Source organism: Hemiscyllium ocellatum, chromosome 6 (genome assembly GCF_020745735.1).
Source record: "Hemiscyllium ocellatum isolate sHemOce1 chromosome 6, sHemOce1.pat.X.cur, whole genome shotgun sequence".
Taxonomy (NCBI): Eukaryota; Metazoa; Chordata; class Chondrichthyes; order Orectolobiformes; family Hemiscylliidae; genus Hemiscyllium; species Hemiscyllium ocellatum.
In genome coordinates this window covers 54,362,213-54,377,931 of record NC_083406.1, presented here as the reverse complement: position 1 = coordinate 54,377,931, position 15,719 = coordinate 54,362,213, and the positions used below count along the sequence as shown (strand labels likewise).

General features: G+C 40.7%; 1 protein-coding gene across 3 annotated transcripts in view; it reads left to right on the top strand.

The window, feature by feature from the left end:
* Nucleotides 1–15,719, top strand: part of abcc4 (ATP-binding cassette, sub-family C (CFTR/MRP), member 4) — a 472,542-nt gene that overhangs the window by 89,006 nt on the left and 367,817 nt on the right. For all 3 annotated transcript variants that reach the window (XM_060825961.1, XM_060825960.1, XM_060825959.1), the window contains exon 8: nucleotides 6,894–7,143. In XM_060825961.1, coding sequence (XP_060681944.1) covers nucleotides 6,894–7,143 — 250 coding nt within the window. The remainder of the gene's footprint in view (nucleotides 1–6,893; nucleotides 7,144–15,719) is intronic.

Below are 15,719 nucleotides of genomic sequence, written 5' to 3'. Positions count from 1 at the left end.
ATAGTCCAAAAGATTTATTTGGAAGTACTAGCTTTTGGAGTGCTGCTCTTTTGTCAGGTAACTAGTGGAATAGGATCATAAGACACAGAAGTTTTAACACAAGATCATAGTGTCATGCAACTGATATGATATATTGAACAAACCTAGATTGCTGTTAAGTCTTTCATCTTTTAGAATGGGTTGCAGGTTTTGATTCATTAATATGTAAATCCCTGAACTACTTTCAAGTCCCATTCTGTGATAATTTAAGGTTCTATAAAATAAGGTAATATTTCAGCTCAGACAGTGCATTAAAGGTGTGAGGTTAGAGTCTGTATTCCAATTTTGAGTCAGACTGGTTCTGTTTCCAAAGTAGGAATTTATAAAATGTTTACATTGATTAACTGCCTGCAGATTGTGTGTTTTTTGAGCAAAATAGAATGTATCTGCAAATGCAAATTCACCCATAGATGGCAGCATGGTGCTTCAGTGGTTAGCATTACTACCTCACAGCACCAGGGACCTGGGTTCGATTCCATCCTCGGGCGACTGTCAGTGTGGAGCTTGCATGTTCTCCCTCAGGCTGTGTGGCTGTGCTTTGAGATGGCATGGTGCTCAGTGGTTAGCGTTGCTGCCTCACAGCGCAAGTCACCTGCGTTTGATTTCAGCCTCAGGTGATTGCCTGTGTGGTGTTTGCACATTTTTCCCATGTCTGCGTAGGTTTCCTCCAGGTGTCTAGTTTCTTCACTCATCCAAAAATGTGCAGGTTAGGTGAAATGGCTATGCTAAATTGTCCACAGTGTTCAGGGATGTATAGTCACGATTTGGAGGTGCCGGTGTCGGACTGGGGTGTACAAAGTTAAAAATCATACAACACCAGGTTATAGTCCGACAGGTTTATTTGGAAGCAGTCGCTTTCAGAGCACTGCTCCTTCATCAGGTACTTGTGATTAGGGATGTGTAGGTTGGATGCATTAGTCAGGGGTAAAATGTAAGGGAATGGAACTGGGTGAGTTCCTCTTAGGAAGATACGTCTGGACTTGTTGGGCTGCAGGGTCTGTTTCCACACTAGAGATTCTATGAGACTTTTGGATGTGTGTGCATGCATGTGAGGGTGTGTGTGTGTGTGTCTGAGAGAGAGTGTTTATGAAAGAGGGGGTGTGTGTGTGTGTGTGTGTGTGTGTGTGTGTGTGTATAATGTAGTGTGACATGAACCCCAGGTCCTGCTTGAGGCCATCCTCATGGGTATCGAACTTGGCTATCAGCAATATCAATGGGTAGGTAGACAGTGGGGGAAAAATGTTCATTCTAGAGAAGTGCAAGCTGATGTGTTTTGTAAAGAAGACTTGGGGCATGCACAATAAATGGTAGAATTATATTATTTCATAATTTCTATCATTCTCTTAATCTACATGGTTACACACCAAGTTCTAGGAAGTGATTTTGGGCTAGTTGATCAGTGCTGACACAAAAGATGAAGCAGCCATTTTCCATGCTGTAGAACCTTTTTATTTTTATAACACTGTGAAGTGTAGAGAAAGAAGGGACTGTGGAGTGCTTTTGTACATATCCCTGTAGTTAGCTAGAAAGGCAGGTAAGGGAATCAAGAGGTATATTGCATTATTAAACTTCATCAATCAAGGCATTAAATCGAAGAGCTGGAATTTTCTGCTCTAACTGGTTGAAACACTGCTGGAGGATTGTATGTACACATTTTTGGTCACTGTACTATAGGAAAGATATGATTGCATTACAGAGACTTCAAGGAAGATTAATGGGGCTATTGCTTAGACTGGACAATGTTGGGCAGTGTGGGGTAATTTCCAGCAGAATAGGAGCCTGTTGGAAAACTTGATTGAAGTGTAAAAAAAATTAGAGAGTAGAGTGTATAAGAAAGCACCCTTTTCTTGGTTAATAAGTCTAAAACCAAGGGCATAGATTTAACGAAAGATGTGTGAAAAAGTTGCCCTTCAGGTTCCTTTTTAAATTTTTCACATCTCTCATTAAACTCATGGCCTCTAGTTTTGGGCTCCGAACCCTGGGGAAAAGATCTTGGCAATTCACCTTATTTATACCCTCATGTTTGAATAAACCATGATAAGGTCACCCTCAGCTTCCTATGCTCTAGGGGAAAAAGCCCCAGCCTAACCAGCCTCTATAACTCAAGTTCTGCAGTCTCGGTTATCAGATTAGATTACTTACAGTGTGGAAACAGGCCCTTCGGCCCAAGTCCACACCGACCCGCCGAAGCGCAACCCACCCATACCCCTACATTTACCTCTTACCTAACACTATGGGCAATTTAGCATGGCCAATTCACCTGAATCGCACATCTTTGGACTGTGGGAGGAAACCGGAGCACCCGGAGGAAACCCACGCAGACACGGGGAGAATGTGCAAACTCCACACAGTCAGTCGCCTGAGTCGGGAATATATTCCTGTAAATCTTTTTGCATCCCTTCCGGTTCAGACAGCAAGTATTTATGCTACTGTTATTGCTTACAGTTTGCAAAGTCTTTATTTTGTGGTTTATAGTTCAAGGGCTATATTCTGTTTCAGTAAGGTCAGAGGGAGAAGAGCCCGAAAGAAATTAATGAATAATATGACATGATTTTAAGAGCCTTTTAAAGGTTTAATTCAAAAGGGTAAGTGACGGCAGGGTAGCTCAAAGCTGTGGTTTGCTGCTTCAACTCTGTGGGAAACCAAGCACATTTACAGTGCCCAGGGCCAACACAAGTGAATGACGTGTCAGCAGCTGAAGCTCCTGGAAGCCCAGGTTTCCGATCTGGAATACTTGCTAAGGACACTATGGGCATTTGTTTAGCTAAGAGTATGGTGGATAGCATGGACGGAGGTGGTCACACCCAGGCTAATATTCCACAGGTAGGAAGGGAATGGATGATCACCAGGCAGATTTTGAGGACAAGGCAGGTAGTGCAGGAACCTCCTGTAGTTATTCCCTTGAACATGATTGGAGTAGAATGGCTTTTCAGGGGAAACTAGGAACAGGCAAACTTGTTACATAATGGTTGCTCCACTACATTGGAGAAGAGGAGAAAGTGTGAGTGTGTAATAGTTACAGGGGATTCAGTTGTAAGGGAATTAGCTAACTATTTCTGTGGCCACAAACAAGATTCCAGGATGGTATGCTGCCTCACTGGCGCTGGGGTCAAGGATGTCTCAGAGCAGCTGCATGGCATTCTAGAGGAGGGGTTAATGAACAGCCAGTGGCAAGATACGCATCAGTATCAATGACATAGGTCAAAATGTTGAAGGTCTCAAATGTTGAATATGGAAATTTAGAAAGTAAGTTGAAAAGTAGCACCCCAAATATCATGATCTCAGGATTAACACCAGCACCATGTGCTAGTCAGAGGAGAAATAATGGGATACATCATATTAATGTTATATACATGGACTTTAGTAAGGTGTTTGATAAGGTTCCCCATGGAGAAAGTGAAGTCACATGGTAAGTAGGGTGTTCTAGCTAGGTGGATAAGGTTGAGCAATAGGAGACAGAGTAGTAGTTAAAGGGAGTTTCTCGAAATGGAGAAAAGTGACCATTAGTGTTCCACAGGGATCAGTGCTGGGTCCACTGTTGTTTGTGATATACATAAATGATCTGGAAGACGGCACTGTTGGTATGATCAGCAAGTTGGCAGATGACGCATAGATTGGTGAGTAGCAGAAAGCTTAAGGGACTGTCAAAGAATACAGGAGAATATAGGTAGACTGAAGAGTTGGGCAGAGAAGTGGCAGATGGAGTTCAATCCAACCAAATGTGAGGTGAGGCATTTCGGAAAGTCTAATTCGAGACTGAATTATACAGTGAATGGGAAAAGTTGATGAGCAGAGAGATCTGGGAGTGCAGGTCCATTGTACCCTGAAGGTTGCTGCACAGGTGGATAGAGTGGTCAAGAAGGCATATGGTATGCTTGCCTTCATTGGATAGGGTATTGAGTATAAGAGTTGGCAGGTCATGTTAAATTGTACAAGACATTGGTTTGGCCGCATTTAGAATACTGTGCACAGTTCTGGTTGCCACATTACCAAAAGGATGTGGATGCTTTGGAAAGGGTCAGAGAAGGTTTATGAAGATGTTGCCTGGTATGGAAGGTACTAGCTATGAAGAGAGGTTGAGTAGGTTAGGTTTGTTTTCATTAGAAAAAGGGAGATTGAGGGAGGAACTGATTTAAGGTTTTCAAAATCATGAAGGATATATACCGGGTAGATGGCGATAAGCTTTTTCCCAGGGTAAAGGATCCAAAATAACGAGAGGTCACACTTTCAAAGTGAGAGGTGAAAAGTTTAAGGGGATACACGTGGCAAGGACTTTACGCAGATGGTGGTGGGTGTCTGAGACGCATTGCCGGCAGGGGTGGTGGAGGCAAGCATAGTAGATTCTTTTAAGATGCATCTGGATAAATGCATGAGTAGGTGGGGAATAGAGGGACACAGATGCTTCGGAATTGGGCGGCAGGCTTAAACAGTAGATTTGGATCGGCTCAGGCTTGGAGGGCCGAAGGGCCTGTACCGAGGCTGTAAATTTTCTTTGTTCTTTGTCCTTTGTTCATCAGATGAACATATGTCTGGAAAGATAGTGAAAGGCAGAGGGTTTCAGATTCTGGGGCTAGAATGACTAGGATGTAGGAATCTAAGCAGACAAGGGAAGAGAAACAAAGATGCAATGAAAGATCAGGAAAATGCAACAAGGTAGACAACGTTATCAGGGGCAAGAGGCAGATGAGTCCACAGTGCAAAGGAAAGATAGAATTATTTACAAATGGCAAAAGATGAACCTAAAAGCTTTGTACCTTAATGCACTAAACATTCAGAATAAGGTGGACAATCTGATGACACCAGTCAAGGTAAATGGATTATGATTTCATAACTATTATGGAGACATGGTTACAACAAAATCAGAACTGTGAACTTGACACTCAGATATTTTACTATTCACAAAAGATGAGGGAAGGAAAAGGTAGGGTTGGGATTGCACTGGAGTTGCACTGCTCAAAGAGATGAAACTTGGACAATTGAGAGATAGTGTAGACTATCGTTATATGGAATTTGGTGGAGATAAGTTACAGGGTGGGAAAGAAAACATTGATGGGAGTAGTGTTGAGCCACAGTAGCCACACTGTTGGAAATGACATAAGTCAAATTATAAGATTGTAAAAAGAATAAAGCAATAATTATGGGTGACTTTAATCTTCTTGTTAATTGGTCATTCAAGTTGGAAAGGGTAGCTATGACAATGATTCATGGAATACATTTCAGTTCCAAGAGTAATATGTCATGGTGCCAACCAGGGAACAGGCTATCTTAGATTAGATTAGATTAGATTCCCTACAGCATGGAAACATGCCTTTCGGACCAACAAGTCCACACCAACCCTCTGAAGAGTAACCCACCCAGTCCCATTTCCCTCTGACTAATACACCTAACACTGTGGGCAATTTACCATGGCCAATTCACCTAACATGCACCATCTTTGGACTGTGGGAGGAAACTGGAGCACCCGGAGGAAACCCGCACCGACACTGGGAGAATGTGCAAACTCCACACAGACGGTCACCCAAGGCTGGAATCGAACCTGGGACCCTGGTGCTGTGAGGCAGCAATGCTAATCACTGAGCCACCGTGCTGTCAAAATCTGGTAATAGGGAACAGAAGCAGGTTTAATAAATGACATCAGAGAAGAAGGACTTTTGGAAGAAGTGATCATAACATGGTAAAATTTAATATTCAGTTGGAGTGTGAGACTTGGATTAGTAAGCAAGCAAGGGCAGACATTTAAGGATGTAAGGGGGTTTAAAAAAAATGTCAGTAAGTAGGAAAGTTACTAACCAAGGAAGTTAAGGAGAGTACACAGTTGAAAGAAAAACCATACAAGGAAGCAAAAGGCCATGATAGCCCCTATGACAGGGATAAATTCACAATCCATCAAAACAAGATGAGAGAAAGTAAACTACAAAGTCAAATTAGTGAAGAATATAAAAACTAACAATAAGAGCTTCTTTATATAAAGGAAATGTGTGATGGAAATAAGCATCGGCTCCTTAGAAAATGAATCTGGGTAGATAGTTATGGGGAGCAAGAAAGTGGCAAAGGAGTTAAGCAGAAAATTTTCATCACTCTGTATTGTAGAAGATACTGTATGGAGAAAGGGCAGAGGTAATGTTAATTCTGATTTCTCACCACAGATGCTGCCAGACCTACTGAGAATTTCAAGCAATTCTGTTTTTGTTTCTGATTTCAAGCATATGTAGTTCTTTTGCTTTTTTGTTTGCTTTCTGAGAAACTTGCCAGACAAAACCTGAGAGGAGAAGTATGGCAATAGTCAGTGTTGCAAATTTCCACTAATGTTTTACCGATGACCTTTTTTCTATGATGCAGTTCCTTGTTGCCATTCTGGTTCTATGGTTTTCATTGTGTTATTTACTCCTCCAGTTGTGTGATGTACATTCCATTTTCATTAGCTCAAATTTCCACATCAGCAAATAGTCATAATTACTACACAGAAATATTAACTCCCATTTTGGGGTGTTTCCATTTGGTCCTGGTTTGATTCTCATGCTGACCACTGTTTTCAAAATGGCTTCTATTTATAAACTTGATTTACTCCTTCTATCCCTCAAAAGCTAGGATCAACAAATGTACAGGATACGTGAATGGATTTTTTTTGGAGATTAACATTTTCATAAGATCAACTGTTATTCAAGTATATATAGTCATTATATCCCTAATAAATACTAATCTACTGAATCACAGTAAGACTAACGTTGTTAAAAAGAATGTACTTTATCAAAAGTATTCATGGAGAACATTAGGTGAATGTTTAACCTATAAATCAAACCTTTGTTCAAACATTCTAAGACAAAAACAAATGGTGGTTCTGTTCTGAATTTCAGGAAGGAGATTGCCAAAGTTCTACGAAGTTCTTATTTACGTGCCTTGAACATGGCCTCATTCTTTATTGCAAGCAAGATGATATTGTTTTTTACATTCTTGGTATATGTGCTACTTGGCAACACCATCACAGCAAGTCGTGTGTTTGTCACAGTTTCGTTGTACAGTGCTGTGAGACTCACAGTCACCCTGTTCTTCCCAGCAGCTATTCAGACGGCTTCTGAAGGATTAATCAGCATTAGAAGGATAAAGGTATGTACAAGAATCAAAAAAGGATTTTGCTGATTTTGCTTCTCTTGGCAAGACAAAGTCTATTACTTCGGTGAAATTCCAATCTCCTGGTCAAGAATATTAAAGCAAGGAAATGGAGCACTTTTGTCAGTTAAAATATTTAGTACCCACATTAATTAATAAAGATAATATAATTGCTCTGGAAACTAAAGGTTATAGGAAGTAATAAAACAACTGTTAGTAACTTAGGCACGAGGATAGGTTATTCAACTCATTCAATTGGATAATGGCTGATCTGCACCTTAATTCCATTTCCCTCTTGTTTCCACACTACTTGATACCCTTATGTAACAGACCAGTTGGGTTGCATACTCCTTAATACATGACAATGCACCTTGATTCCATACCCCTGAGAACTCTACATATCAACCCGTCTCTGTTCTTTAATACTCAAAACCCTAGCAAAAAAAAGTATCAATCTCTGTTTTGTAATTTTAACAGATTTTTGGGGGAATTGTCCTAGATATTTTCACTCTCATTGTATGAGGAGATGATTCCTGACATTGTCCTTTAATAACATAGCTTCAGTTGTAAGGTTTTGCTCTGAAGGAGATAATTTCTATCTACCCAATTATATCCTTTAATTATTTTCAAAGCCTCCGTTATATCACAGCATAACCTCCTTTACTCAAGGGAGCACAAAGCTAATCTGTCACCTGTTCTCATAATCTCAACTATTTAATACAATTAGCCAATTTATAGCTCCTGAGCTGAGGTCCCTAAAACTGAATTAGGGATCCAGTTGGAATTCAACCACAATGCTCTCTACAATTGTAACGTAACTTTAAGTCCCTTTTCAATCATAGACCAGAAATGAAGACTAGCAGTTTATGTAGCTTTTAAATTATTTGTTGTCATCCACTTGTTTTTCAGTGTATGTGAATTAACCCTGAAATCTCTCTACAGCTTCACATTTCTGTTTCTTCTCATTATTAAAGGAATCTTCTTTAATCCTGTACTTCCCCACATTGCCTTTGCCATTTGTCTGTTTATTTTCCACAGAATAATCTATCAATGTCCCTTTGTAATGTAATAACTTACTGTGTTATTTATCCCAATGTTGTCAGAAATTGTCCTTTCCTAGTGCACTTCAGTCAATTTGGCCTAATTTTTTTGTAACTGCCTTTATTTAGAAGACTATATTCATAGAGTCCCTGCAATGTGGAAACAGGCCCTTCAGCCCAAAAAGTTCACACCAACCCTTCAAGAGTTTCCCACCCAGACCCATTCCCCTACCCTACATTACTCTACATTTGTCTCTGACTAATACACCTAACCTGCACATCCCTGAACACTTTGGGCAATTTTACATGGTCAGTTCACCTAATCTGCATGTTTTTGGATTATGGGAGGAAGCAGGAGCTCCCAGAAGTGTTAAAAAATCACACAACACCAGGTTAGAGTCCAACAGATTTATTTAGAAACACTAGTGTGTTGGATTCTAACCTGGTGTTATGTGCTTTTTAACTTTGTCCACCCCAGTCCAACATAGGCACCTCCAAAGCAAGCCTTTATTTAAGTTTGGGACAGTTGTTTGCATTCTAAGTTTCTCACTTTCAAGTTGAATTCTAAATTCTACCTTGTTGTTAGTGTTTCCTTGGGAGTTTTTTACTCTGAGGTAATTTATTGTACCTGCCTCATTACGTGTTAGCAGATTTTAAAAAAAGCCTGATCACTAGTTGGATGCACACCATATTGTTCAAGGAAGTTTTCTGAATTCTTCCTCATGGCTTCCTCTGCCAGTTGTTTTTTTTCCAAACTATTTGAAGGTTAAAGTCACCCTTGATTCATGCATTCTGTATAAATGTGCTCTCATTACCTCCTGATTTTTTTTTCCGTCTGTCCTACAGTGTAGCTACTGTGGACTAGTTCCACCAGTGTCAGCTCCTTTTTGTTATTTCACACCATGATTCGCATGGATTGAACATCTTCTGATTCTGAATCATTTCTTGTTATCCTGTTTATTGCATCTCATAAAAACAAAGCTATTCCACTACCCTTATTTTCTTGCTTTTCCTTTCAAAAGGAACCATTCCTTTGAATATTTAATCCTGAGCTTTGACCTCCTCCTAACCATGGCTAGAAGGGTCATTACAAGGTAGGATAGCATATGATTGAATAACTACATTTGCAAGAATTAATCTTTTAGCTTTGTCATGGTATTGGCTATATGAGCTACTGATTAACCTCTCTTTGTCTTGTAAATTCAATTATTTTGTTGTGAATATTTGTTCTGAATATTTTGAATTGCCCCTCATTCTAATGGACAGCAATACCTATGGGCCTTTATCTCTACGGTTAATTATTTGTTGTAAATGAAGCCAGGATAAAAAACACCATTATTTCTCTGTGGTTTAGTTTACTTCTGTGAAAGATTAAAAACAATTTTCTTTTGGTGCCGTAAATGTTGTAGTGCCATGTGTTTTTGACTTTCAGTGAATACAATTTTTTGAGTTTGCTTTATTTTCTGCTAACATTTTGAGATTGAGAAAATTGGCTTTCCTCCTTATCTTGTTTCTGGATCGATTAAAATGTTTACTCCTAATTTGTCAAGTGATTGGACACAAGTATGTTTAAGCTTAAGAGAGGATAAAGCCTGGAAACAAAATAATAGCAGGAGCAGGCCATTCTACCTTTTGAGCTTGCTCTGCTATTCAATATGATCAAGGCTGATCATCCAACTCCGTGCTCTATTTCCTTGTTCATCCCATATCATTTGATCCCTTTAGCCCTAAGGATATCTATCTCATTGAAAACATTGCATTTTTAGCAGCACAGGCTTTGAGCAGAAGGACCTCCAGTTCTGCATGATTTTATGATTCAATGCTTTGATCTCAACTGCCTTCTGTGGCAGAGAATTCAATGGACTCCCCACTCTCTGGTTAAAGAAACATCCCTTTTCTAAGTCTTGATTGGCCTTTCCCATCTTTTTACACTGTGACTCCTGGTTCTGGACTCCCTGGTAATCTGGAAAATCCTTACTGTGTTTACCCTGTCTAGTCCTGATATTTTGTAGGCTGCACAGTCAAGTTGCTGGAATGATATCAGGAATGTGGAACAATTACTGAATTTAAGAAATTGGAAAAGTAAGGATTGTTTCCAGAGTAGAACACACAAGGGGAGTTTTAATAGGGCAGTAAATAGGGTTTAGATGAAGTAAATAAGGAGACATTTCTCCCAAAAGCTGAATGGTCAGTAAACAGAAGATTTTGATTCAAGACAATAAGCAATTTAAGATGAGTACTTTTAATACGGCAATCAGCTATGATCTAGAATGCACCACCCCCTACCTTCTCACCCCTCACCCTGTTTCCTCCTCTCTTTCCACAGTGCCTTATACTCCCTCCCTCTCTTCTCTCCCCAAATCCCTCTACCTGTGTGTTTGCTCTCTCTTGCTTGTTCCTATGGTTAAGGACTGGACTTAAAAACAGGACTTCCTCACCAAGAAATGAAAAAGGCTAAAATATCTCCTTAAAGCAACCAAAGTCTTTCCAAAGTTAACTTGCTGTGGAATAGCCATCGGATTTGGGTGATAAAAGGAAGAGTAGGACTGATCAGGGACCAAAATGAACATTTACACCTGGGAGCATGGTTGATGTGTTAAACTAATACTTTGCATCTGTCTTTATCAAAGAGAGGGATTCTATGCAGGCCATGGTGACAGAAGAGGGAACTCAGTCACAAGAAAATTTCAAAATTGATAGGGAAGAAGTGTTGGATTGACTGTTAGTACTTAAAATTGACCAAGACCAGATGAAATGCATCAAGAATTTTCAAGGAAGTGTGTGTGGAAATTTCAGGGGCACTGGCCACAATCTTTCAGTCTTTCCTGGACCTGCAGAGGTGCAGAAGACGAGCAAGACACAAATGTTACAGCCTTGCTAAAGAAAGATTATAAGGATAAGCCCAGAAATCACAAATCAGTCAGTTTAACTTTAGTGTTATTTGGCATTGAATTAGTCGTTACATGGAAAAAGGTGACTTGATTAGAATGTCATGATTTGGAGCCAGTGCTGGCCTGGGGTGTACATCTGATAGGAGAAAGTGAGGACTGCAGATGCTGGAAATCAGAGTTGAGAGTGTGGTGCTAGAAAAGGACAGCAGGTCAGGCAGCAGCCAAGGAGCAGGAAAATTGACATTTCAGGCATAAGCCCTTCATCAGGAAATTCCTGATGAAGCGCTTATGCCTGAAACATCGATACTTCTGCTCCTCGAATGCTACCTGACCTGCTGTGCTTTCCCAGCACCACACACTCAGTTGCCATCTGACGAAGGAGCAGCACTCCAAATTGCTTCCAAATAAGCCTGTTGGACTATTACCTGGTGTTGTGTGATTTTTGACTAGTTAGAAAGTAGTAGCATGATTTCTAAAGGGGAAATCATGTTTAACTAACTTGCTGAAGCCTTTTGAAGAGGTAACAGCCTTGATGAGGATAACACTGTTGAAATTGTCGATATAGACCTTCAGATGGTGATTGATACAGTGACGCACCAAAGTGTATGATGCAAGTCGTAGGTCATGGAATAAAAGGAATATGGATAGAAAAATTGGCTGTGGGTCAGGAAACAGAGTAATGTGCAATAGATACTTTTCAGACTGGAGGAAGGCCTGTGGTGGAGTGCCCCAAGAATTGGTAGGGGGACTCTTGCTTTTCCTGATCTATATGGTAGTCAGGGCAATTTTGAAGTGTACAGATGACACAAAATGTGGAAGAATTGTAAATGCTGAGGAGGTCAGTGTGAAAGTCTAGAAGGACATAGACAAGTTGATGGAGTGAGCATATAGGTGGCAGATAAGTTTTAATGTGGAGAAGTATGAGATGGTGCATTTATAGAAGTGAATGCATTGGAAAGATTGCAGAAGCCATTTGCAAGAATATTCCAAGCATGAGGAACTTCAGTTGGGAGGACAGATTGAAGAAGCTGAAATTCTTCTTGGAGAGAAGGCTATTGTTGAGAAATTTGACAGAGATTTTGAAAATCATGAGCAGACTGGATATAGGGGATAGAAGCTATTCCTGCTTTTAAAAAGAACAAAAGTGAGAGAGCATAGATTTAAATTGATTTGTAAAAAGAAGCAAGGGAAAGATGAGGAGAAACTTATTTACACAGTGATGATGGCAGGTTCAATTGAAGTATGCAAGACTGCATTGGATGATTATTTGGATAAAAATAATGTGCAAGGGTGTGGGGGAAAGAGGAGATTAACATTAAATCATGATGCTTGTTTAATGAGCCTTAAAGCAATGAAAATCATTCCAGAGTTAATTTGCTGTGGAATAGCCATTGAGATTAGATGATAAAAGGAGGAGTAGGACTGATTAGGGACCAAAATAAGCATTTACACCTGGAAACTGGGTGCATGGCTGATGTGATTTAGATTCCCTCCAGTGTGGAAACAGGCCCTTTGGTCCAACCAGTCCACACCGACCCTCCGAAGTGTAACCCACCCAGACCCTTTTCCCTCTGACTAATGCACCAAACCTTATGGGCAATTTAGCATGACCAATTCACCTGAGCTGCACATCTTTGGACTGTGGGAGGAAACCGGAGCACCTGGAGGAAACCCAGACATGAGAAGAATGTGCAAACTCTACACAGACAGTCACGAGGCTGGAATCGAATCTGGGACCTTGGTGCTGTGAGGCAGCAGTGCCACCCCATACCACTGAGTCACCATGCCACCATGTGTTAAATTAATACTTTTAAATTAATATAAAGGTTTAATTGCAGGCACAATGGGCTGAATGACCTGTCCCTGTGCTGTAAATTTTTGTGATTCTGATTCATCATAACAGGATATTCTGCCATCCTACCCTATGAATTTATTTAGTTTAATAGTATAAAACTATTCATCCATTCTAAGATAATGCATGATTAGTGACAGTTTCCACTTTCAAGTACCATATTTAAAATATTTCTGTAATTTATTTGAGAGTCACAGAAGTCTGCAGCATGGAAACAGGCCCTTTAGCCCAACTTGCCCATGTCATCTCATTTTCACAATTAAGCTAGTCTTGTTTGCCTGTGTTTGGCTCATAACCCTCCATACCTATCCCATCCATTCACCTGTCTAAATATTTCATAGAGTCATAGAGATGTACAGCATGGAAACAGACCCATCGGTCCAACCCATCCATGCCGACTAGATATTCCAACCCAATCTAGTCCCACCTGCCAGCACCCGGCCCATATCCTTCCAAACCCTTCCTATTCATATACCCATCCAAATGCCTCTTAAATGTTGCAATTGTTTCAGCCTCCTCTGGCAGCTCATTCCATACACTTACCACCTTCTGTGCGAAAAAGTTGCCCTTTACGTCTCTTTTATATCTTTCCCCTCTCACCCGAAACCTCCATCTGCCACTTCTCAGCCCATTGGCCCGTCTGGTCCAGATCCTGTTGTAATCTGAGGTAACCCTCTTCGCTGTCCACCACACGTCCAATTTTGGTGTCATCTGCAAACTTACTAACTGTACCTCGTATGCTCACATCCAAATCATTTATGTAAATGGCAAGAGGTAGAGGGCTCAGCACCAATCCTTGTGGCACTCCACTGGTCACAGGCCTCCAGTCTGAAAAACAACCCTCCACCACCACCCTCTGTCTTTTACCTTTGAGCCTACCAAATGGCTAGTTCTCCCTGTATTCCATGAGATCTAAGCTTACTAATCAGTCTCCGATGGGGAACCTTGTCGAACGCCTTACTGAAGTCCATTTAGATCACATCTACTGCTCTGCCCTCATCAATCTTCTTTGTTACTTCTTCAAAAAACTCAATCAAGTTTGTGAGACATGATTTCCCACGCACAAAGCCATGTAGACTATCCTGAATCAGTCCTTGCCTTTCCAAATACATGTACATCCTGTCCCTCAGGATTCCCTCCAACAACTTGCCCACCACCGATGTCAGGCTCACTGGTCTATAGTTCCCTGGCTTGTCTTTACCGCCCTTCTTCAACAGTGGCATCACGTTTGCCAACTTCCAGTCTTCCGGGACCTCACCTGTGACTATCTATGATACAAATATATCAGCAAGAGGCCCAGCAATCACTTCTGTAGCTTCCCATAGAGTTCTTGGGTACACCTGATCAGGCCTGGTGATTTATCCACTTTTAGCCATTTCAAGACATCCAGCACTTCTTCATCTGTAACCTGGACATTTTGCAAGATGTCACCATCTATTTCCATATAGTCTATATCTTCCATTTCCTTTTCCACAGTAAATACTGATGCAAAATATTCATTTAGTATCTTCCCCATTTTCTGTGGCTCCACACATAGGCCGCTTTGCTGATCTTTGAGGGGCCCTATTCTCTCCCTAGTTACCCATTTGTCCGTAATATATTTGTAAAAACCCTTTGGATTTTCCTTAATTCTATTTGCCAAAGCTATCTCATGTCCTCTTTTTGCCGTCCTGATTTCCCTATTAAGTATACTCCTACTGTCTATGTATTCTTCTAAGGATTCACTCAATCTATCCTGTCTATATCTTGCATATGCTTCCTTCTTTTTCTTAACCAAACCCTCAATTTCTTTAGTCATCTAGCATTCCCTATACCTACCAGCCTTTTCTTTCACCCTGACAGGAATATACTTTTTTCTGGATTCTCGTTATCTCATTTCTGAAGGCTTCCCATTTTCCAGCCGTCCCTTTACGTACGAACATCTGTCTCCAATCAGCTTTCAAAAGTTCTTGCCTAATACCGTCAAAATTGGCCTTCCTCCAATTTAGAACTTCAACTTTTAGATCTGGTCTATCCTTTTCCATCACTATTTTAAAACGAGTAGAGTTATGGTCACTGCCCCAAAGTACTCCCCCACTGACACCTCAGTCACCTGCCCTGCCTTATTTCCCAAGCGTAGGTCAAGTTTTGCACCTTCTCTAGTAGGTACATCCACATATTGAATCAGAAAATTGTCTTGTACTCACTTAACAAATTCCTCTCCATCTAAACCTTTAACACTATGGCAGTTCCAGTCGATGTTTGGAAAGTTAAAATCCCCTATCATAACTACCCTATTATTCTAACAAATAGCTGAGATCTCCTTACAAGTTTGTTTCTCAATTTGCCTCTGACTATTGGAGGGTCTACAATACAATCCCAATAAGGTGATCATCCCTTTCTTATTTCTCAGTTCCATCGAAATAACTTCCCTGGATGTATTTCTGGGAATATCCTCCCTCAACACAGCTGTGATGCTATCCTGTATCAAAAATGCCACTCCCCCTCCTCTCTTGCCTTCCTTTCTATCCTTCCTGTAGCATTTGTATCCTGGAACATTAAGCTGCCTGTCCTGCCCATCCCTGAGCCATGTTTCCGTAATTGCTATGATATCCCAGTCCCATGCAGTTTAATTTATTAGTCCTATCTTTTCCCTGCCTGTCCTGACTGTTTGACTCACTTCTGTTCTCAGCTGTACCTGTCTTAGATCGAGCTTTTACCTCACTATCTCCCTGGGTCCCACCCCCCTACCTTACTAGTTTAAATCCTCCCTAGCAGTTCTAGCAAATTTCCCTGCCAGTATATTAGTCC